This window comes from Ictidomys tridecemlineatus, chromosome 10 (genome assembly GCF_052094955.1).
Source record: "Ictidomys tridecemlineatus isolate mIctTri1 chromosome 10, mIctTri1.hap1, whole genome shotgun sequence".
Taxonomy (NCBI): Eukaryota; Metazoa; Chordata; class Mammalia; order Rodentia; family Sciuridae; genus Ictidomys; species Ictidomys tridecemlineatus.
This window is the reverse complement of record NC_135486.1, coordinates 125,470,441-125,495,907: the sequence shown is the minus strand read 5'-3', so window position 1 is coordinate 125,495,907 and position 25,467 is coordinate 125,470,441. Positions and strand designations below refer to the sequence as shown.

At 42.2% G+C, this 25,467-nt stretch overlaps 1 protein-coding gene and 1 non-coding gene across 5 annotated transcripts in view; one reads left to right on the top strand and one right to left on the bottom strand.

The window, feature by feature from the left end:
• Positions 1-25,112, bottom strand: part of Xpo6 (exportin 6) — a 105,079-nt gene extending 79,967 nt beyond the window's left edge. For 3 of the 4 annotated variants that reach the window (XM_040278421.2, XM_005323778.5, XM_013357908.4), the window contains exon 1: positions 24,445-25,111. In XM_040278421.2, coding sequence (XP_040134355.2) covers positions 24,445-24,447 — 3 coding nt within the window. In that variant the 5' untranslated portion in view covers positions 24,448-25,111. Of the gene's footprint in view, positions 1-24,444 lie in introns of all 4 variants that reach the window. The other variant, XM_040278422.2, reaches the window with a different exon arrangement.
• Trnav-cac (transfer RNA valine (anticodon CAC)) lies at positions 16,115-16,187 on the top strand. The gene has a single exon. It is a non-coding gene; the product is annotated as a tRNA-Val (tRNA).
• Positions 25,113-25,467: the final 355 nt, after the last annotated feature.

Below are 25,467 nucleotides of genomic sequence, written 5' to 3'. Positions count from 1 at the left end.
CGCTGGGAGAGCACCCCAGCACCGTTCAGAACAAGGTTTCTTCCTCCCATCTCTCCGCTTCCCCATCACTGCTCTTTTGTGTCTCAGCCTGCAGGTACTTTCCTTTAAAAACACAAACTAAACACAGGCCCAGAAGCAGGAATCTCACTATACTTCTTCATAAGCAAATGGGTGAGGCCAGCTGACCCTTCTGAAGTCCAGCAGTCAGAAGTGGCAGTGCTGAAACTTGAGGTCCTGAATGACTCCCTCAAAGACACAGGTTGTGAGGAGAGCACTCCCACACAAGCCCACCCACGCGGTGTGGCAGTCCTTTGCCCCAGCCTGTCTGTGACAGAGGAGTGAGGGCTGGTGAAACAGAGGATACTGAGGTACCAATATGCACTGATGGTATTAACTCTAAAAATTTAGGCATCAGGGTTTGCAGGGAAAATATCTTCTGATACCATAGATATTGCACAGTATGTTTGTAGAGAGTTAATATTTATTACACTTGGGCTGCATCCAAACATAATTCTAGTCATTAAAGGGCACTTTTCTGCTTGAGACTAAAACTCCCATAAAGCTGATCAATGCTAGAACATTCCTCCAGTATTTCTTGGGTTTGTACAAACTGCCAAGTCAGATTCTGTCTCCTTCAAGAACAAAAGGGATTTGATTATTTCTGAGGACCATGAGTGAGATGCTGGGTGACTGCCAGGCATCTGAGCTAGCAAGTTCAACTGGTCCCACTGTGGGAGTGATAAGGTGGAGACATCTATTCTGTCCCCATGGGGACCAATCAAAAGAAACATCCTTGCAGACAGAGGACAGTACATTTTATGCTGGGAAAACTTATCTACGTACTACTGAATGCATAAGAACAAGGGTCACCAAGCAGCTACCAAGTATAGGTACACCAGTTTCAAAATTTTAAAACAAATCTAAAAACCAAAGCGTCTTGACAAATAAATGCAACATCTGATCCTTGACTGGCCCCTGTACTGAAAAGGGGAAAGAATTCTATGAAGGACATAATTACGCCAAAAACTGACAAAAGTGGACTACAGATGGTAGATAAAAGTACTGAAGCAATAAGTTGATTTGTAAGTATAAATGACGATATAAAAAAGTATCCTAATTATAAAACAAAGGAAACAGGGCAAAATGTTAACAGTGAATGAGGGGTGTTTCTGTTTGTTTGATTTAGTTTGGGGTTTTTTGTAGTGCTAGGGATGGAACCCAGGGTCTTGGACCACTGAACCATTCCCCAACTCTAAAAGGTTTTTTAAAATTTCATCCATTGAGCCAGGCGCAGTGGCACACATCTGTAATCCCACTGGCTTGGGGGCTGAAAGCAGGAAGATCACAAGTTCAAAGCCAGCCTCAGCAACTTAGAGTGCAATAAAATATTTTTTTAAAAGGGCGCGGTGGTATCCCTCCCAGTGGCTCAGGAGGTTGAGAGAGGAGGACTACGAGTTCAAATCCAGCGTCGGCAAAATCAAGGCACTAAGCAAATCAGGGAGACCCTGTCTCTAAATAAAATACAAAATAGGACTGGGGATATATCTCAGTGGTTGAGTGCCCTGAGTTCAATTCCTGGTACCAAAAGAAAAGGAGTGGAGGTTGGGGATGGGGCTCAGTGGTTAAGTTAAGTGCCCCTAGTACCCCCCAACAACAACAAAAAAAAATCTATTGGACTGCCATCTTCCACCTTGCTCCTTCCTCACTACTACTCCAAGCTGGCTTTGCAAACAGTAAAGAGGGTAAGAAAATGATAAAAGCAGAGAGTATTCTTCTTGTCTCTCAGATTCCAAGCGTATTTTCATCCACTATTTTTGAAAAGAAGGCTATATATACTAGACATTAAAAAATTTTGCATCTAGTAGTTGGGCAACAACCATATTCACAGGGAGCTAGAATACATATATTTTATATACTTATTTTACATTCCAGACAGCTTTAATTAGACAGCCCAAAAAAGTAAATGATAAAAATATTTATTCTACAGGAACGTAATGAGTAATACAGCAGAGAACAGGCTCTCTCTTCACCATCCCATCTGCTTCTCTTTCCCAGGTACATATCCCAGGAGGATAAGTGTTTATATGCCTAGTCAATTAAATTCCAAAGACCTATACTGAGTACATTAACACAGGCATGCTACCAAGAAATTCTAAAACAGGACCAGAGAATCTTGTGACAAAAATAAACCTCAAAGAATAGCAAGTCGGACCTGCGTTACCAGTAAGGAAAATAAGTCTCAGGCCAGAGTATCTTGCCCAAAAAGTCTCCTGTTATTGATCAAGTCAAGACATGGAGGCCAGCAAAGCTCCTTCCAGTGATGGTTCCCCATCCCTTGAACAAAGAGAGGGGTTCTGCTCCCATGGGTTTTAAAGATAACAAGTGAGCTGGCATCGGATGAAATCAGGTGAGTATGATGCTGCTAGACCACTATAAAATCATGCTGCAAATCTAAAATCATGATCAACACTACTGCTCATGTGTAAATAATTTCATTGCAGTTGCTGTTACCACCTGTCCTAAGTCTCTTTTGTCAAACGAATATCACCTCATCCTAAATTACTATCAAACAGATCTAGCATTTTAAATACCAATTAAAATATATTTACTGTCGGACGGAACCTCCAGACTGTTTAACAGACTGTTGGGAACTGGGGGAGCAGAATCACTTTCTTTCTCCCCTCCAGGATCTATCGAGAAACCAAGTGCAGATCAAAGTTGAATGTCCCTATTACTGACAAAGCCACAATGCCTCCTCCTTACCATTCTGAACTGGTTTTACCACCTCACCCCATACCCCTTGGCCAGGCAAAAATACAGCTGGTTCTGGCCACAACAGGGAGGACAGGCTTCTCTTAAGGGATACGCAGGTGAGACATTTCAAGCCCGAAACTACGCAGTGTTCTGATGCAGTGACTTTACACCTGACAGATGTAAGCCAATGTGTCACACTGTCCCCAGTGCACCAATCATTCCTGTAGAAAGGAAGAAACAATGAGGATGGAGACAGGGCAGAGGAGAACTGCTCCAATCCTGCTCCCACCTGGGGTACAAACAACCCGCCCCTGAATGTAAACCAAAGCAAGAATGAGAGAACCTAGAAAGGGTGCCCACCACATGAGCAAGGAGAAAACTTACAGAACAGTGTACCTCCAAGAGAGGAACACAGCCCGGCATGGCAGGCAGGGAAAGGACCAGGCTAGAGCCAGTCCTGCCTGGCTCCACTGAGGACAGCCTGTATAAAACTTTACAGACAAACCCTGAAAGCTCCTGGAGCACCCTGGGCATTAAATGTGATCAGGTGTGTACACTGTGTGTGGTTTTAAAGCACTGTAAGAGCCATCCCTCATAACACATTTCCTTGCACAAATTCCACGTATGCACTTGCTTTTAAAAAATCAAAGTCCATTAGACAGTCACCAACTTTTCCCTGTGAATATGCCTAACATGTCCCTAATATTTCAATTTTTAATTGCTGTTCAGCCACATTTTTGAAGGTTCTCAAAGGCTCATAACCAATGGCCAAGCAGTATCTCATGCAAGAGATAGGAGCCCATAGGAGCAGCTGCTGAAGGCATTACATTCTACCGGAAGTGTGAGGGTGCTGCACAAGCAGAGATCTGTCTAATAGGAAGTGACTCTTCCTGGCCAGGGGATGATACTCCTCCCATCACCACAGATGATCACTAGCCACAAAGTGAGAAGTCTGCTTAGCAACTCTCTAACCAGGAACTCATGTGCTCTGGGTTCCACACAGTACTACTAATCAATGCAATTTTTCTCATTAAAACTATGATTTTAAAAATAGCTATAATGTATACAATATAGAAAACTATTACAAATAAAAATAAAAAATGGGCCGGGAACATAGCTCAGTGAGAGAGTGCTTCCCTAGCATACACAGGGCCTGGGTTCAATCCCCAGCACCACCACCAAAAAAATATATATATCTCACCAAAAGAAAAAAAATTGTAATAATAATTAAAAAAAACCCTATATTGCAATGCTGGGCTATACACTATTCCTTCCCCATCCCACTTGTGATTCCCAAACAGCTATGGCAGCTGAAAAGCAGATGGTGACTTTTTTAGGGGTGGTGGAGGTACACAGGAGAAAGAAAACAAGTACTTACTTCACTTGTGTCCTGTCACCCTGCCAAAAACCTTGGCCCTGCTAGCATTCTAGATAAAGATAGCCCTACACGCAGTTTTCTGTCAACCTCCAATTCCCAGCAGGACAAGCATAATTAGCTTGGGAGAGAGGCATGGATCATCTTTTCCACAGTTCTCAAACAACCCTGCTGGAATATGGGGGCAAGGAGAAGTAAAAAGAAAGTTGTTGTTGTTGTTGTTTTTAAGTAAAAATTGTTATTTTAAAATAAGGATTTAACCCTAACACCCTATACAGTAATGACATGATGAGCAAACTACTTAACCACTTTGAGCCTTAAGTTTCTTATTTGCAAAATGAACTTACAACAGCACATCCCTTCACCAGGTAGTTATGAGAACTAAATGACACCCTAACCATAAACAAAACTACATCACTACCTTCACTACACATATCATGGGTGACTCAATGAGCTTTTAAAAAAGAAACCAAATAAACAAAAATCCCACATAATAAACCAACCAAATGCTCAGAAAGTTCCAATAATACCAAATGCCTTCACTTTCATTTTTATATGGATCATATAAAAATGTGCTGCAAACAAAGTATGAGACAATGACACCATATGCCCTGCGGGCCTCCATTTGTGCTTGAGACAGTAAGGGTTTGGGAACAGATCCATAATTCCAGCAGCAAAAGCTGCATTTTTGTTTGTTTTTTAAAGAAATGTATTGCCCAGAGTTCCACCATTTAAAACAGACTCAGAGACTCTGCTTAATTACTATGACCCCAAAATGCCTGTACTCCCAAGCCCAGCACCTGTGACATCTCCAAAAAACTCTATGGGCCTACAGAGCACAGAAACCCTTGCTCTTGGGTTCAATCCCCAGCAAAAAAAAAAAAAGAAAAGAAAAGAAAAGAAAAAATAATCCCTTAGCTAATACCACCTGTGAGCCAAAGCCCTTGCAGATTCATGATTCAGGTTCTATCAAGTCCAGCTAATAAACAGTCGCTGAAATACTGGTTTGTTAATTCTCAAGCACCTTTCAATTGCACACCACCACACCATCAACACCGAGTGTCTTTGCCACCTGATCACCAGGGGTGATGGAGTCACTCCAACTCTGGCCCTAATGTATGACAGACAATTTACTGTCCCCACGCTCCCTACCCAGACCCCCCATCCATCCTCTGCTCCAGCCAGACCCAAAGCCTCACTTTTCCCTCCACATTATAGGTCCATGCCATTTTCTCTTTAGAATGCCTTTCACTCCTTGGCAAAGTCACCACCAAGGTCCAGAATAAGCATAACCATGACTACTGCAATTCCCATACAGAGCAGCCACCCCCCGGCTTATCACATTACAATGAATTCAATAAGCTAAAATGAACTCAGGTGTGCAAATCTCAGTGCCACCTCAATTCTTGGAATACAGCATCAGATCCCACCCACAGGTGGGGGGGCTCTGCCTCACATCACTTCTGGTGCCAGTCACCAAGACCTAGCACAGCTGTTCTAACTGTGCTTCTAAAAAGTCATAAATCCACATTTCCACAACCCCTTCCTTGAGTTCAATTCCTTTCCTAAAGTGGCTCATAGAATTCAGGGAAATGCTTACATTTACCAGCTTATTAAAACTGATCCTACAGAGAACACAGATGAAGAGATGCATAGGTGGATGCGGAGAGGGCAGAAGGCAGTCCCTCCCCTGGTGCAACACCCTCCAGGAACTTCCATGTGACATTATCCAGAACCTCCCAAACCTAGTCCTTTGGGACTTTTATGACAGCTTCCTCACGTAAGCATTACTATTACTGATTCATCACTAGCCATCTTCAGCCCTCTCCTTTCCATGAGGTCGAGGGGTGGGGCTCAAAGTCCCAATTCTCTAATCCTGCTTTTGTTTTTCCTATGACCATTCCCCATCCTGAAGGTCCCTAAAGGCTAGCAGCCATCAGTCAATTCAATGACATACAAAATGACATCACTCTGGAGATTCTAAGGATCTTAGGAAGTGAAGACCAAATATTTCATAACATCATGCAGGCTCTGACCCTTGGCCTTGTGGATTCACATCTTCCGGCCCCCACCACCATCCCTAAGGGCTCAGGCCCTGGGAAATGATTAACACACTGATCAAAACAAAAACTGACTTATCAGCCAGAACATGAATGTAATACCTAAGTGATAACTGTTAACATAAAATCCTCGTCTACATCAAGCACTCCCATTCCAATAGCTGTCAGATCAAAATCGGAAGGGCTCAGTCCCAGTTTTGGAAAAAATCCTACATGAAGGACGAAAACCACTCACCTAAATAAAAACAAAGGACTTCTCTCCCCAGGGGTCCTAGTGAAAATATCCAGTACTGAGAAACTGATGCTCTGGAGCCTTGTCTGTTCTCCTTGACATCCAATAGAACTCTTGTTTTTAGGCAAAAATTCATACATTTCCTAAGGTCCTCTGTATTAGATGCTGTCATAAACTTACTCATTTCGAGGCTGGCTATTTTTTATGACAGAGGGAAACACCTTACCTGCAAGTTCTCCAAATCACATTCCAAATCAAGAGTAATGTCTAAAAGTTTCCTGCATATTCCCATCCAGGAAATGTGCTGTCATTTCATTGGCTTTCACTTTCTAGGCACAATAAATTTTCCCCCTTTTCCTTATTTTAGGTTCCATCCTTCCCTAGAGCCCTTTGTCCACTGACAATAGCTGTAAACTATTTCTTCCTAATGGCTGGAGCATGGGGCATCCTGACCAATTTAAACTTTTTTTTTTTTTTTGGCGATGTGTTGCCCAGACCAGGATCCCAGCAAGTGGCTGGGATTATAGACACATGTCACCACACCCAGCTCATTCATCTTCACCTTTTTCTATGCTTTAAAATATACTGATGTAGTTACCCAGCTACTCAGGGGGCTGGAGCAGGAGGATCACTAGAGCCCAGGAGTTTGAGGCAAGCCTGGCCAATATAGAGAGACTACCATCTCAAAAAAGAAAAGATACTGAGGGGCCATGTACTACATGATTTCATTTATATGAAAAGTCCAGAATAAGGATAACCATAGACACAGAAAGTAGACTTGTGATTGCCGGGGGCTGGGGAGAGAAATGGGAAGTGATTTCCTTTGGAATAATGAAAGAACACAACATGATAAATGTACTTAATAGAGCCGATTTTTATATGCTACACATAGTACTAGGAATGGAACCCAAGGCCCTGCACATGCTAGGCAAGTGATCTACCTCTGAGCTACACCCCCAGACCTGTTGCTGAATTTTGTACTGTATAGAATAGCAAGTTTGGGGGCTAGAGTTGTAGCTCAGTAGTGGAGTGCTTGCCTAGCATGTGTGAGGCAATGTGTTCGATCCTCAGAACCACATAAAAATAAGTAAAGGTGTTGTTTCCATCTACAGTTAAAAAAAAAAAAAAAAAACTAGCAACAATTTTCTTAAGATTACCAATGCTAATGAGCATAATTATGTACAACTGGTGGGAAGAATAAACTGGTGCAACCTTTCTATTGTACCATGTGATGAAGTGCCTTAAAAATGTTCATACTAGAGCTGGGATATAGCTCAGTTGGTAGAGTGCCTGCCTCACATGCACAAGGCCCTGGGTTCAATCTCTGGCACTACATTAAAAAAAAAAAAAAAAAGAATTCATACCAAATGTAAAAATTATTTGAAAACAAAAACTTTATGACAAAAAAAAAAATCTCTTTGATACCCTTGGGCTTTTCTGGGACCCTATTCTGAGACAATTTTCTATAATACAGAAAAAGCTTTTTGCAAAGACTTTAATCACATTTTACCGTGGCCAAAAAAAAAAAAAAAAATTGAACAAACTAACTGCTTAAGAATCCATGCAATGTAATATTATATAATCATCACAAATATTTATAAAGCATTTAATGATTTAAAAAAAAAAAAAAAAACAACTTTTAGCCAGGTGCAATGGTGCACGCCTGTAATCCCAGCAGTTTGGGAGGCTTAAGCAGGAGGATTGCTAGTTCAAAGCCAGCCTCACCAAAAGCGAAGGGGTCAGTGAGACCCTGTCTCTAAGAAAAATACAAAGTAGGGCTGGGGATATGGCTCAGTGAGTGTCCCCAATTTCAATCCCTGGTAACAAAACAAAAAACACTTCTGCTATAATGTTAAGTAAAAAAAGAAGAAAGTGCATTGACAGTATGACCTCAACCATATATAAAGAGAAAAAAGCTAGAAGGGAGCAAACCAAACCAAAATTTTATTAAGAGTTGAATCAGATGGTGGTAATTTCTTTTTTTTTTTAAGCTATCAAATATTTTTAAGAAGGCTGCAGTCATAGCTCAGTGGTACAGTGCTTGCCTAGCATGTGTGAGGCACTGGGTTCAATTCTCAGCACCACATAAAAATAAATAAAATAAAAGTATTGTGTTTTTCTACAACTAAAAAAATTATTTTTTCAAATATTTGTAAGAGTTCAAAATAGTTAACTAAGCAAAATCAAGAGGCGGCAGATTTTATGATTCTGTAGGAGCATCAGTTTCTCCTTTAATTCCTTCATTCTACCAGAATGAAGAAGGTAAAAATTGAACTACCGGAGTGGTCACAAATGTTTCAAAGGGTGGCTACTGCGATTTTTGTTGATGTTTGCTTTTAATAAATCCCTACAAAAGAAGAGTACAGAGAAATTCCCTGTAAGATCTTACCAGCTTTTCTATAAGTCTAAAAGTATCCCAATAATAGGCTTAAAATAAACCAATCCTGATATCACTTAATTTGCCTTTCTCTAAAAACAGAATACAGAATGTACATGAACAGTTTCCTGGGCGATAATAAGTCCACGGTTCTTTTCCTCATGAATCAAAAGAAAAACCATTCTGCCAAAAGACTTCCCACAGCTGCTCTGAAACTTAAGTTAGACATCACCTCCTCTGGGAAGCCTTCCCTGATACAAACTCCCATCCCCAATTTAGCAAGGCTTATTTTTGTTTTTTAAGTGCAGCTATCCCTCTTACAAGTTCTATTTCTGCACTTATCCCCAGCAATGAAATCATATGCTGGCCTGTGCATCTCCCTCATCCAAGATTAGACTCACCCAGGAATTACAAACTTTCAAAACTTCTACTCACCCCTTTCCATTCTTACATCTATATCTGTGGACTAGACGAATGCCCAACTATTTGCAACTTTTTTCAAGTGATTCCCCAAATGAACCAGTGCTTATCCCAGCTCCTAACTTTCCATTTTAGAAAAAAATTACAAATTTCATGCATTTCAGTGCAGATTCTCTCTACAACTTGTCTTTTCAACTTTCTCTAAAAAAATAATCGGCAATTTTTGCCACGGCTCACCACTCATCCAAGTTTTAGGAAGTGCCTTCAGCTGGGTCCACTCACTGTGACCTGCTCCAGACCACTGGAGGTAATGCAAATCCTAACAAATTCTTCCTTAAAAGCTCTGAAGGTTCCTGGCAGTCAGAAACACAAATGTTAAATTATCAACTGGTCTGTTAAGTATCCTAATAAGAGTATCAACTCAAAACTCTTTCAATCTGACACTATTGAAATGGGAGTTCTTCATTATTTCTCAAAATGTTTTCTTATAGTGCTTTGAGGCCTTTTCAAACACCTTCAATTCTTCATAAGAGGCTTCACTTACAAATAGATCAAGATACGATTTTGCAGCATGTCTCAATAAAGTATGTCTGTGCAGAGTGAGATGAGGATGTGAGGATGAGCCACTCAACCCACAGACAAATGAGATGAATCCACATTGTGTTCCTCAAATGTGTGCCTGGTACTTTTATTTCCTTGAGAAGATTCAAACAGTTATGACTAGTTAATAGATAAGCAAAAAGATTCTATGCTGTTCCCTCCTCCCTATACTAGTGATGGAACCCAGGGTCTCACATGCTAGACATGCCCTCTACCTCTGAGTTACATTCCCAGACCTACTGATGTACTTTAAAACAGGGTCTTCAGGGCTGGGGATGTGGCTCAAGCGGTAGCGCGCTCGCCTGGTATGCGTGAGACCCGGGTTCGATCCTCAGCACCACATACCAACCAAGATGTTGTGTCCGCCGAGAACTAAAAAATAAATATTAAAAATTCTCTCTCTCTCTCTCTCTCTCTCTCTCTCTCTCTCTCTCTCTCTCTCTCTCTCTCTCTTAAAAAAAAAAAAAAAAAAAAAAAAAAAAACAGGGTCTTCAGAGCTGAGGATGTGGCTCAAGCGGTAGCGCGCTCGCCTGGCATGCGTGCAGCCCAGGTTCGATCCTCAGCACCACATACAAACAAAGATGTTGTGTCCGCCGAAAACTAAAAAATAAATATTAAAAAAAAAAAAAAACAGGGTCTTTGCTAAGTTGCTCAGGCTGGCCTCCAATTCAGTGATCCTCTTGCCTCTACCTTCCACATAAATGGGACTGCAGGTGTGCACGACTACACTTAGCTACACTGGTTATTAAACAATAAATGTTTAAGGTACAAGCCAAGATTTTCAAGTTTACAGGAAGCCTGCTATGACTTGTAGTCCACGGACATGTGCTTTCCTTTACAGAAACTCTAAGCATGACTAGCCAATCCTTCTATGAAACGACCTCTTAACACTGTAAATTCACACTTTGGTTCATAAGCCCAACTAACAGAATCAACAACAAAAAATTACTGGAAAATCACTTCAAAGAAACTCCACAACTTTCTGGTAAAGGAATCTCCATCCTACAATGAGACCTGTATTTCTAATAAACTTTTAGCCAAGCAGGAGGGAATGAACACTTTAATTACACGATAAGACAAAAGGTACATGTGCAGTGATTTAGAAAACCATCAGATTCCACAGCCCCTTTCATAGTCTCATTTTATTCAATTCCAAATAATTAGTGCACATGAAATGCTAGTTAGCACTCTCCTTTCAACAAAAGTAGCTGCGTTCAATTTACCCTATAACTGCTCAACCAAATGTGCAAGCTACTCCAAAATTATCCAACCAAATTATATTTAAAATTAAACAAATGTTGGTTGACCCAATAGAAAATGTACAAAGATCAGGAGATCAAGAATGGTAAGCTGATATGGGAATTAAATATATACTGTAATAAACATCAAAAAAAGTTCCACTCCACTCAAGAGTGCCTTAGGTGATAAGTGATGAGTGAAGTGGAACATCTTTTGGTATTTTATTTCAAAAAGTAATTCCTGAAGTTCAATTTCACCCTTCACATTAATTAGTTTTAATAATGTTAACCAAAAGTGGGGAACAGGGCCTACCCAACTCTTGAGTATTGCAAGAATGTTATCTAGAAGGGCACAGTGGCCCATGCCTGTAATCCCAGAGGCTCAGGAAGCTGAAACAGAAGGGTCCAAGTTCAAATGCAGCCTCAGCTAAGGTGAGGTGCTAAGCACTCAGTGAGACCCTATCTCTAAATAAAATACAAAACAGGGCTGAAGGTGTGGTTCAGTGGTTGAGTGCCCCTGAGTTCAATCCCCAACACCAAAAAAAAAAAAAAAAAAGTTATCTATCCTACAAACTTAAAAAGTAAGTTAACAGAAACACAGTAACATTCAGTATTAATTCATTAACACAGGCACACCACTGGTGTTCCAGGGCAAATTGATTAAAAAAAAAAAAAATCATCTACTCTGAGAGATGCTGAAGTTACTGAACTTGCAGATTTCTTCCAGCAGCCAGGCAGAAGTCAAGCTGGTTCTCACTGAGGTAGAAATTACTATATTCCACATGTCATCCTTCAGAAAACAATGAAGAAAGGTCTCCAAAATACTTGGGAAAAGAATGCACTACCTATAAGTATTATGCCCAGCAAGGTTACCATTTATGGATAAGGATAATACATAGGCATTTTAAAATATGAAATAATTCCAGAAAAATAACAATTATAAACTTTTTTGAAAAAGGATTATCAGCTAATAATTGACAGAAAAGATCAAGAGAACACTCCATCTCAGATGGTAGAACAATGTCTACAAAATCAGAGGGAAAGAGTAAATCCCAAGAATGTTATACCTAGCCAAAATGTTCTTCAAAATACAAACACACATGACCAAATAGGGCACTCTGTACAAAAATTGACAATAAAATCCAGCAGTAGGGAAATGAACTACAGAATATGAGGAAAAAAAACATAAAAAGAACCAGTGGGAAATACTGAATCCTTGAAAACATGTAACACTAAAGTGAGGAAATTATGATAATAATAGTATAAAAATGCTCTAAAACATAACAAAGTAAATTAACAATCAAAAGGGAGGAAGAGGGGAAGTAGAAAGAGTACAAATTTTCTTATTTTTGCTGTTACAAAGTTCACCAATACTGATTACAACTGGGACACAGTATATTGATAAAAAATGATGCCATCTTCCAAATGTTTTTTATAGTCTTCTTCCTTAACCAACAAGGATTTATGCAACACTAATAATTGAGACAAAGACTTACTTGAAATGTGTTACTTCCTTTCAGTTTCACTTTTTTCTTTTTCTGCTATAAATTCAAGTGAAATGGACAGCAGCCAAGAGCATTATGGTCAGTGAACAAAGTCAATCTCAAAAGGTTACATACTGGGGCTGAGGTTGTGGCTCAGCAGTGGAGCGCTCGCCTAGCACGTGTGAGGCGCTGGGCTCAATCCCTAGCACCACATAAAAATAAAAGGTATTGTGTCCAATTACAACTAAAAAAAAAAAATTAAAAAGGTTACATACTGCTGATTACATTTATATAACATTCTCAAAATAACATTGACAAAACCCTAGAAATGAGTAGTTGCTGGGGCGGGGGTGGGGGGGTGGGGGGGGATACGAAGACAAAGAGGCGGTACTCAGGAGGAGTTCTGTGATGAGAGAATTCTGTACCTTACCTGGGGTGGTGATTACACGAATCAACACATGGAATAAACTGCACAGAAACATATACATACAAATAAATGCACGTCTAAAACTGGTAAAAACTCAATCAGGCCTGTAGTCTAGTCAATAATTGACACATACCAATGCCTATTTCCTGGTTTTGATATTGCACAAAGGTACATAAAATGCCAACATCGGGGGATCTAGGTGAAGGGTACACAGAACTCCATAGTTTTACAACTTCCTGTGATCATATAATTATTTCAAAATAAGTGACAGTAATTTAGTTTTTATTTTTTAAATATCCTGATCAAAAAGCATCAGTACATTCACTTTCTTAACAAAAATACTTATGCTAAGTATCCACCCCTCATCATCTACAGATATATAGCTAAATTTTCAGAAAATTATGGGATATTTATATAATATAAAAAAATCAGTGATTTCCTTTTTTCCCTTTTGTCATGGCTTTGTACTTTGGTATTTTAGAGTTTTGGGTTGTTTTTTATTTTTTTGGTTTGTCATTTTATTGGTTTTTTGTTTTTGTTTTGTGAAACTATGAACTAAATCCAGGGGGCTTTATACTAAGCTGGGTTTTACCCCAGCCCTTTTTATTTTTTATATTGAGTCAGGATCTCACTAAGCTATCAAAGCTGGAAACTTGCCATCCTCCTGCCTCAGCCTCCAGAGTAACTGGGATTACAAGGTGCGTGTCACTGAAGCCACGTGTCACTTTTTAAAAAATTTTCCAGGGCTGGGGATGTGGCTCAAGCGGTAACGTGCTCTCCTGGCATGCATGGGGCACTGGGTTCGATCCTCAGCACCACATACAAATAAAATAAAGATATTGTGTCCACCAAAAACTAAAAAACATAAATATTAAAAAATTCTCTTTCTCTCTTTAAAAAAATAATAAAAATAAAGATGTTGTTTCCACCAAAAACTAAAAAATAAATATTAAAAAAAATTCTCTCAAAAAAAAAGAAAAAATTTTAGCCAGGCACACAGTGGTACAGGCTTGCTAAACTAAACAAAATCAAAGATAATATGTCTTAAAGTAGGAGCTAAAAATCTCAGCTACTTGGGAGTCTGAGGCAGGAATTTAAGGTCAACTTGCACAACTTAGTAAGACCCTGTCTCAAAATAAAATACTAGAGATGTGGGGCTGGGATTGTGGCTCAGTGGTAGAGTGCTCGCCTAGCACGGGCAGATCACGGGTTCGATCCTCAGCACCACATAAAAATAAAGGCATTGTGTTGTGTCCATCTACACCTAAAAAATAAATATTTTTTAAAAATAATAATTAAAAAAAATAAAAATAAAAGACAGAGATGTATGTAGCTCGGAGGTAGAGTGCTTGCCTGCAGAAGTGAGGCCCTGGGCTCAATCCCCAGTATTGGAAAAATGGTCAGACAAACGGATACACACACAAAAAAATTTTTTTTATGTAGTTATTCCTCTAAAAAAAAAAAAAAAAAAAAAGGAAACACTTCCCAGGTCTAATTACTGGCTGAGAAAACAATGATGGCCTTTCTTTTCCACCTAACCTTTTGGGAGAGTCCTAGACCAGAGACAGTTTTTATTACGACCTTAATATAATATAACGACAGAAAGCTGCTGTGATATAAGTGAGCCTACTGCATAGACTAAGCTTAATGGGCTTATCTGAACTGAAACTCAAGGAAAGCAACTTTCCTCTGTCAATTCCATTATTCCAACTACCACTGTGCCCTCAACAGTCCACTCTCTCTGTTCTATCACATTATAGGACATGCAGAGATAGCTATTTATAAGCCAATGCTGACCATCTGAACCCTTCTACTATGAGGCAAATTTTTTCAGGTATTAAGTTTAACCAGCTAGATGCACTGTTTTTCATGGGACAATATAAGTAGATAAGCTATATTTCAAGTAAATATGTCTATGTATATATGCATAGGGTTAAAAAGAAATCCAATGATCTACGAAAAAAACACGTGTTTGGGGGGTTGGAACCTTGGGTCTGAAACCTAGCTATGTAACTCACTATGTAAATTTTTTTAAGCTTCTTTTTTTTTTATTCTTTATTTTGTTTATTTATTTATTTTTTTATGTGGTGCTGAGGATCAAACCCAGGATCTCACAAGAGAGGCAAGTGCTCTACCGCCGAGCCACAACCCCAGCCCTCACTATGTAAATTTTTGACAAGCAACTTAACTTTACCCTCCCCTGAGCCTCAGTGTCCATATCTTCCTCAAGTGTAAAATGGGAACATAATAACCATCTTGCAGGGTGGCTATGGGAGAGGCAACAGGTGGAGTATGAGTTTGCAGCAGGGCCCCCAAGCAATGGCTAGCACAGAATGTAATTATGAACTACCCATTTTTTTGTTCCTCTAAATTCCTTCCCGTTGGCCTCTTCCACCTCCCTCGATTCTCTGCTTTCTGGCTTTCCTAGGTATCTACAACCAACTGCCTCACCTCACCTGACCCCACCCCCAGCTGTTGAGGCTTCTGAGCACACCATCTACACAGCAAGTGCCTAACCACTGCCCTTGCTCACTGGCTGGATTCTGGTTAAACAGGGTGGTAACTACATTCATACTGTTTCAATTTTACCAGTCTCTCCAAGTACTGCTACTTTCATCATTTCTAATCTCAAGGGCCACCCTGACCTCCTTGGATTTATTTTCACTCCTGACTCAACCAAATAAATGCCTGTTGAATCCTTACTAGGCACTGGAGAGGCAGAGAGGAGGAAGACTCACCTGATATGGGCTCTTTTATTAAAGAGAACCAGACTTGGGTTGGGATGGAGAAGAGGGAGCATAAAGGAGGCACAGGTTTCATATTATGCTCTTCAAACTTCTGAACATCACTACAAGAATGTAGTCCTGTAATTCTTATGTAATAAAAATAAATAAAAATGATAAAAACCAAAAAAATAAAAGATAATGTATGTTAAACTAGGAGCTAGAAAGCTTCAAAGACATGCTTATGATAACCATGAATATGATGGATGAGTCTCCCTCAAGAAAAGGACAAGCAGAGAAACAGCAGCAAGAGTAAAGGCAGAGAAGCACGGGAGTGTGCTGGATGTTCTGGAATGACAAGAAGTTTGTTGTGGCTGGAGAACAAGGTACAACTTGGGAAATCTTTAAAGATATTCCAAGGGCTGGGGATATAGCTCAGTTGGTAGAGTGCTTGCCTCACATGCACAAGGCCCTGGGTTCAATCCCCAGCACCACCAAAAAAAAATAAACAAACAAACAAAAAAAAAAAGATATTCCAAATAAATCACTTTAAGTATTTAATAAGTAATCCTCTTCCCTACTGCAGCCTGAAAGTCAATCTTTCTGTGAAAACCCAGAGCCTGTGTGCTTCCACTATTCTGCCCTAATGGAAACCTGCTCTCTGAGAGCAATGGGGACCCTCTGCTGTGAACGACAGGGGTCAAGTGGCAGGCTCCCATCTGAGCTCTATTAAGTAGCTCTGACAGAGGCACAGAGATGGGCTGATGAAGGGAAAACCTGGAAAGCACAGCCCAGCCAAGACAGCAACAATCAAAGCAAAAGACAACGAAGTCCCACCCAAGTGGAGGAAATGAAGGAAAAACCAGTCAGGGCATAGTATGTTACAGTAACATCGTCAAGAAGTCTGGGAGTGGGGGCTAAAGGAGAGGAGGAAGTTAAAGATGACTCAAGGTCTGTGACTAGTCTGGTAGATAAGGTCATTAACAGAACTAGGGCATGGGAGGAGGACTAACCGGAAGAGAAATGATGGGTTTCAAATAATTCAATGCACACTTAAGTGGATATCCAAGCCTGGAGAGGAAGGTTTCACTCTTACAGAATAGGAAGCCATGGGAAGAAAAGATCAGGGAGACTAACTCAAGAAAATAACACGTGAAAGACAAGGGAGCCAAGAACAAGTGTCTCAACAAAAGGAGACAGTAGCTCCCAAAGGCCACAAGAATTCAAATGGCTTATGGATGAAAACTGGACTCAGCACACTAAGATTATAGGCAATCTTGAAAAAAAAGACAAAAGTAAAGACAAAAAGTCCATCTGCCAGTAAGCAATTATTATATATTTCAAAATAGATAGGGGACAGGATTTTAAATGCTCTCACCAAAAGAAATAATTGTTTGAGGTGATGGATATATAATTGACCATTATGCATGGTATATGTGTATCAAAATATCACACTGTGCTGGTCCTCTTGCCTATAATCCCAGTGGTTTAGGTGGCTGAGGCAGGAGTTCAAAGCCAGCCTCAGCAAAAGCGAGGCGCTAAGCAACTCAGTGAGACATTGTCTCTAAATAAAATATAAAATAAGGCTGGTGTTGTGGCCCAGTGGTTGAATGCCTCTGAGTTCAATCCCTGGTTCCCCGCCCCCCCACCAAAAAAAATCACACTTTACGCCACAAATATGTGACAATTAAAAAAATAAAATAGGGCTGGGGATGTGGCTCAAGGGGTAGCGCGCTCGCTTGGCATGCATGCGGCCCGGGTTCAATCCTCAGCACCACATACCAACAAAGATGTTGTGTCCGCCGAGAACTAAAAAATAAATATTAAAAATTCTCTCTCTCTCTTTCTCCTCTCTCACTCTCTCTTTAAAAAAAAAATTAAAATAAAATAAATAAATAAAAAAAATAAAGAATCTTAGGGGAAATACAGTAAGATTTTTTTTTTAAAAGTCAGTCCACAATGGTTTGTAGAATATGGGGGGAAATGAGTAGGGGAAGGTTGAAAAATGAAGAGGTGAGGCAGCTCTATGGGAAAGCACATGCCTAGCAGGCACAGAGCCCTGGGTTCAATCCCTAGCATTGGGGGGGGGGGGGGGAAGGAAGAAAGAAGGAAAGGAAGGAGGAGAAACAGAGGCAGAGAGATGCAGCTATGCTGTCCAGAATTTCTCCCTCTTCACCCAAGTGCATGCCATCACGCCTTCCTTTATGCAGCTGTGTACACTGACAATTCAACTCCCTAAATCTCCAACATCCTCCTCCAGCCAGGTACCAATTACCTCCCTCTCCACACAGCAGCCCACACAGCCAAACCCTTACTTATCAGCACATGGCTGTCTCCTGTCATCTCTTCCTGTCAGCTTTGTTTCTGACTGTGTGAGGCCCTGGGTTCCATCCCCAGCACTGCCAAACAACAAACCAACACTTTATCATGTGTAATGGTCAATGTCATCGTTTCCATTCCTCCAAATCCAAATCACCAACTATTTCACACTTCTCACTATTCCCATCTCCAGGCTAAAGTGTAGGCTCTTCCCTTCATCCTTACACTCTGAAATCAGTTGAGAGATTTAAGGGACAATTCTCTTATTTTGAGTAAAAGTCTTCCTCTGCATTCCTAATTCCACATCTGAGAAAAGGCCTTTGTCACGTCTACACAGGTATGGTGTCACGTCTAGCTTCCCACACCAATCTAACCTATATACAACAGATGGACTGAAAAATCAGCCAAAAATCAAAGCCAAATTCCCAAGGGTAGCCGAGAGGACCCTCCACAACCTCGCCATAAACTAACGTTATAGCCCTCCTCCACCTCCTTTCATAAACCAGCACTACAGCCAAACCAGTCCTCCAGTGTTTTCTTAACATTGCATATCTTATTGTTACTCTCTTCTCTTCTCAAATATCCTCTCTGCAACTTTTAATCACCAAGGAAACCTCTGAAACCCCCTCTGAACACCTAAGGCCTCCACTCATTCCTACCACCATGTAACTGTGTGCTACGCTGGGAATCTGTTCTACACTAGAGATACATCAGTGAACAAAACAGAAATCCTTAGCTTTACAAAGCTAATATGTTAGCAGGAAACAACAAAAAATGGACTATACAACTAAGCCTTAAGTATATAAAATATTTAAAACCTATAAATGCTACAAAAAGAAGTAAAGCAGGATGTCAGAGGAACTGGGCATTCTGAAATGGGATTACCTTTTTTGATTTGTTTGATGGTGTTGAGGAGGAACCCAGGGCCTCACACATGAAAGCAAGCACTCTACCACTAAAGCTATACAGCCCCAGCCCACAAATTACATTTTTTTTTTCTGGGTACCAGGGATTGAACTCAGGGGCACTCGACCACGAAGTCAAATCCTCAGCCCTATTTTGTATTTTATTTAGGGACAGGGTCTAATTGAGTTGCTTAATGCATCATTTTTTGCTGAGGCTGGCTTTGAACTCACAATCCTCCTGCCTCAGCCTGAGATAATAGGTGTGTACCACCACGCCCATCGAGATTACCATTTTACATAGGTTGGTAAGGGCAGACCTCAAAGAAGGTAACTCTGAGGAAGCTTGAAGAAGTTTAGTCACATCAACAGGCCTGTAGAGCCAACAGCAAGACCAAAGCTGGAGCAGGAACACATTCGGAAGGTTAGAAGGACAGGGGGCCAGGGAAGCTGGAACAGAGTGAGCATGGGGTAGAGTAACAGTAACAGCACCAGCAGGAAAGAAAGTGTGACAAGTCTGTCAAGCAGGCAATTGCATATATGAGCACTGGAGCTGGGGAAAAAGGCCTGGATTAGGAGTGCTTGGCTTATGGTAGCCTGCAAGAGTTCACAAAGTCTAAGGCCTGGAGTGCTCCAACTGTTTAAAGATCAGAGAGAAGACCAGGGTGGTGTTGTCCACCCAGGGACCAGAGAGGGTGAGGAAGGAGGAACACAAGTTCAAGGACAGCTTGGGCATCTTCACGAGATCCTGTCTCAAAATTTTAAAATGCTAGAACATCATTCCTCCTCAGTTCCATCCCCAGATCAGTGAGATGGGGAAGAAACATTCAGGAGATGGGAGGAGGAAATCAAGTGCACATCTTAGTGTCCTGGAGGCCAAGTAAAGAAATATTTAAGTGAAGAGGGAGTGTCTGATTTGTCTGATGCCACTGATCAAATAAGATGAAGGCTAAGAGACAACCACTGGAGTCAGTAACAGAGGCAGGAGGAATTTTGACAAGTAAGCTTAAGACAGAACACAAAATAAAGAACTAGAGACCAGGTATAGAACACACTCTCCTGAAGTTTCCTTGGAAAGAGAACAAAGAAATGGAGCAATACCCGTCAAAGAAAAGTATGAATGAAGAATTCTGAAGATGAGAAAAACGCAGCATGTTTGTGTTGTAAGATATGTGTGCAGATAAAGCCCCAGAAAGTCCTAAACACTCAACATTTACTCCTTCCTTCACTCTCACCTGACACCCATTATTTTATTATCTTTATTGATACATATCTGATCTTTATGTAAATGACATTTGCTTTGAAAGCCCTTTTTTTCCTTATTCAACTATCAAACTCTTCCTTATCCTTCAAGACTCAAATATGCCCTCCTGGAAAGCCTTCCTTGACCCTCACCCAGGCTCTCAATGCATTCTTTGTCCCCAGGTACCTTCATGGCAACATGCCTTAGTACCAAAGCACTCCTCTCCCACAGCTCTCACCACAGGCCCTGTATTCATCAGAATATCCATCTCCTCTTCCCCACTAACCTGACTCCTCAGGGGCAAGGACAATTACCCAGAGAGTGTAACAGTTATAAGCAACAACATTTCTGCACCGCAGGGGAGGGAGCCCACGGCTCAATAAACAAACACTTCCTACACCCTGAGCACTGACTCCAGAGCCAGACTACCTGGGTTTGAACCCCAATTCTACCACTTGGTTGCAGTGTAATTCTGGGAAGCTGCCTGACTTCTTAGTGTCTTGAATGTCATCTAAAAAACAAAAAAACAAACAAAACAAAATGGGATATAAAGATAGCCTCTACCTCCTAGCATTGTTTAGAAGAAAAAGTGAATTCATATATGTAAAATAGCTGGCATAAACTAATCTATACTTAACATTAACTAACACACTGTTATACTGTAGTCACAGCACCTGAGATTTTAAGTTTGAAACAGAAATCAAAAAAATATTTCATGAATGTATGAGATACTAAAAAGCTTTGGGCTTAATGCTGAGAATTGCTTTTACATACATTAACAGGAGTTTTTGTTTACCAGGCAATTTCGTCATTTGAACCATGTCATGCACCAATTTTTCCAAAAGTCACTTCTTGATATTTAAATGTCACCCAGACTATCTCTAATGATGTGACAGAACTACAGAACCCCTAGATTCTGCTGAACCTTTCCCTGCATCTGCTCACACTACCATGGTGGCTTCCTTGTGCCTCACACAGCACTGTGTACCACACAACACTGTGGACACAATCTGGCACCATGACACACCATGTGAGTGGCCAAATTTAAAGTCTGATTTTGTCTCCACTACAGGGACCATTCACGGAGTGGGACGTTAAAAAAAAAAAGAAATAATAAGCCTTTGTAACCAATGGAATTTCTAAGCAACTAAAAAAGAAATACTAACGTAAGCAAAGATTCAATTTTGCACAAAATTTCCGTTTTAAGCAGCAGCTCATTCAATATTAAGTAATAACTTTTCAGAGAAGTAGTAGGAACCTCTAACATGTTACACCACTTAAAATCTCATGGGAATTCCACAAAAAATGATGATTTAATCAAATGGAGTTAGAGTACAGCTAACTAATTCTGTACTGGAACTACCATTCTCATTTAACTGGCTGTAAAAATGCAGGTCAAATTCTCTTCTGCTGGAGGGACAATTTAAAGAAATTCCCCCATTCTCCCTACGCTCGACCACTATCTATCTCAGAACTAAACAAGCACACAGTTCAGTGACATTCCTGATAATCTTTCCCATGACATGGCCCAATGTGAAGAACACAGGATTTGGAATACAGTACCATGGGTCCAGATAGATGCCAGCTCCATCCAAGAGCAGGTTTATTAATCTCTTCCTCTGGTAGTAACAGCAACAATGTGACCTAACAGGGTTGGTGAGGTGAACTGATACTGAATGCCTAAATGAAAAACTGCATATTTGACATGCGCACTGCGTAGTTAATAAATGATAGTTTTCTTCAAGTCTTCCTAGACTTGATGTTTTAAAAAGAAATTTAAAAGGTTCAAACTTAGACCAACCAATACTCTTAAAAGTCAAACTGTAAATCGGTAAGAAATGAAGAGAGAAAGAATTCTTTGAATTAAGAGCTGTGATCCCAGGGAAAAGACCCTTCTCTTGACAGACACAAACCAGGCAATGATTTCCTGGCTTTTAGGGGACAAAGCCTGCCCCACCCAAACCCCTGGAGCAACCACAGGTGACCCACTGGCATCAGAGACACAAAGAGGATGTGATCATTCACCTCACATCCACAGTGACCATTCGCTGTGTGCTTAAATAACTAAGGTTGATCACAACTTACCTCAGGAAAAAAAAATCTACTAGAGGTCAAGAAGTCAACAACTTTACAATTAATTACTCAAAGGTGGTCATTCCAGGGCTCTACTGACTGCCAATTAAGTGAAACCGGTGGTCTAAGTTCCCTGGGAGGTACCTGGGGTCTGGCTCCTTCGGTGCCTTCTCCAGGATGTGGCATATAGTCGCCGTGTAAAATCCACGGAAATAGCTGTACACTCATATTCACAGCAGCATTAAGCACAATAGCCAGGTATCCACTGACGGATGAATGGATAAACAAAATGTGCCTCTTACACAATGGAATTCAGCCTTAGAAAGGAAGGAAACTGACACACCCTACGACATGGATGAACTTGAAGGTATTAAGCTGAGTGAAATAAGCCAGTCACCAAAGGGCAAATACTGTATGATTCCACTTCCATGAGGGCCCTAACGTAGTCACATTTACAAAATGTGATTTCCAAGCAAAATGATGGTTTCCAAGGCCCCAGAGGAGAAGGACTGCTGACAGAGGGGACTAGGAGTTCATGCCCAGGGTACAGAGTTTCAGTTTGGGGAGATGAGAAACTTCTGGAGTAGATGGCCAAGAGAGTTGCACAGCAACGTAAATGTATGTGATGCCACTCAACTAACTGTACAGGTAAAATGTTTTGTTTTATGTAAATCCTACCAGAGCTAAAAAAACAAAAATTAAAAACTGAAAGAATAATTTGGAAATGTTTTAATTATTGGAATTATAAATGAAGGAAAGGAGTACTACTTTCCTCGGTTGCTAAATGTTACATGTATCTCATACCTTTGGATTATTTAGAGAATTCCTATCTCCACACTGTATAGATAAGAAAATTGGAACTCAAAGTGCTTAATTCGTCTGCCACCAGAGTATGTGTGCACACATATAACGCATAATTTACACATACAGAGACAGAGTGTGTGTGTACGACTTATGCCATGCTGCTGGACATTAATGGCTGTATTTTATCCAGCTGGATAAAAGCCCTATGAGGAAAAGGGTCAATGACTTAGATCCTCTTTCTATACTCTAGGACCTACCAAACCACAAGCAGGCCCCTTGAAAGTTTTCAAACCTCCACTGGCTGTGTCACAGAAGCGGCATCCCTTTCCCTACTACTCCACTAACTTGGCAGCGGTAAAACAGTGGCCTTGAGGAGCACAGAGCCAGCCCTGAATGTGCCCAAACACAGGCTGGGCAAATAACTACTCACCATGGGCTTACTACCATGCCAAGAACTAGGGCAGATAAAGATTCAGACAACTTCACCTTTGAGACAGTTGAGTCTACTGCAATGGACAGATAAGGCTCAATTAAAAAATTTTTTTTAAGACAAATGCTCAGCCTGGGGATGTAGCTCAGCGATACAGCCTTGCCTAGTATGCACAAGGTCTCGGGTCCCATCCCTGGCGCCACAAAAATAAGTAAAAAGACAAATGCTCTATAGATAGATGGCAGTACACAAATCTAAAGGAGCACTGAGAATGCTTATGGCTCAGGAAAATGAGGAAGATATCCTCTAGAGGCTTCTTAGCAGAATCAGAAAGGATGGAGCTTTCCAACACTACCAGGGAGAAGGCCAGAGAGCTCGCAGCATTGAGAACAGTATCCAGGGGATACTCCTGCCGACTCTGCTATCATCCAAGTGACCTCTGCAAATCTTGCTGTTTTCCCATATATATAAACCTACACCTGGACACGATGTTCTCCCTGAACCCGGAGGAGTTCTCAAGTCGGGATGCCTAGGTTCAAATACTGCCACTGCCACTGCCACTTGAAAAGCGCTTGACCTTGAGCCGGGTAATTAATGGTTCTATGCCTCAGTCTCCCCACTTCCGATTAAAGGAGTTGGTGTGATAATTAGGTAATACCCGTCAATCACTTAGCACAGGCCCTGGGCACACAGAAAACCCGCCATAAGTAAATGATAGTTATTATCATTATGAAGGAAGCAAACAAGGAGATGCAAGGGTTGTGCCTGCTGCGCTTCCAGGGCCCTCCCAGTCCTGAGACATCCCTGGGGGGGATGGGAGCGCACAGCCGGGGCTGCACACCCTGCACGCATGTGTCACCAGCCAGGCTCGGCACGCGCCTCTCCCCGCCCGGGGGAGAGAAACGATGGCTCAGCAGCCCCGGGACCCACTCCCACCCCTGCGGCAGGGCCCCCAGTGGGGCGGAGGGTCCCACTCCACTTACCATGCTGGCCGGGGAGGGGGCGGCTCAGGTGAGCTGGCTCTAGGGCTTCGGACACGTCCCGCCCGCACAGTTCAGGTCATGGTCCCGGCAAGCTCGGGAAGTCCCCCGACCATGCAAAGACAACCCCTTCCCCACCCGGGTCCCGCAGGGACCCTCTAAAAGGAGCACGGCCTTCCGGTCCGCCTCATCGAGGACCCCCGGGGCAATTCATCCAGACCCACCCGTTCCTCCCCAAGAAAACTGAAAAAGCAGGAAATGGGGCTCCGAGGCCGGCAAGGAGGGCAGCGGCTCGGGGCCCCCCGCCCGGGCCCGACCCCCGAGGGGGAGGCTACGGGCCCAGGCAGGGGCTCCCCGGCTTCCGCGGACAGAGGCGGCGGCGGGCCCGGCCCCGAGGCTGAAGGGGCGGAGGCTGAAGGGGCCGCGGCGGAGCGGCTCGGCCCGGGTGGCCGGCTCAGGAGAGAGGCCCGCGGGCCCGCGCTGTCCCCACCGCCTCAGCCCACACGGCCGCCGCCGCCCCCCAGAGCATCCCTGCGCGCGCCCGCCCCGGAGCTGCCCGCTCACGCCGCGCGGCAGCCCCGGACCAACAGCCCCAACGCGCCGGAAGTGGCGAACGCCGGGCGGCTCCGAAGCGCTGCCGCCAGGCTGCGGCGCTGGAACCGGACCAATCCGGAATCAAGAAGGAGGGCGGAGGGCGAGGGGCGGGGCCGCACCTGACGGCTCCCGCTGACTCCGCCTCTCCGCGGCCCCGCCCCCTGTGCCCACCGTCTCGTGCGCCTGCGCGCAGACATCTTGGTAAAGGAAACGGGGTCTGCCATTTTAGTAAAGGGGAGGTTTTTCTTTCGCTTCCTTCTTTCATGCTGCAAATCTTTGCGGAGCGCATTTCAAATGCCACGCTCCGGGCTAGTAATTTGGCGGCGCACAGGCCCTGCTCTCGCGGAGCTTATCTACCTTCGTTACACACACAATTTAGCCCTAGGAGTCGAAAGTGTCAAAGGACAATTGTGCCCAACGATCTCCATTGAC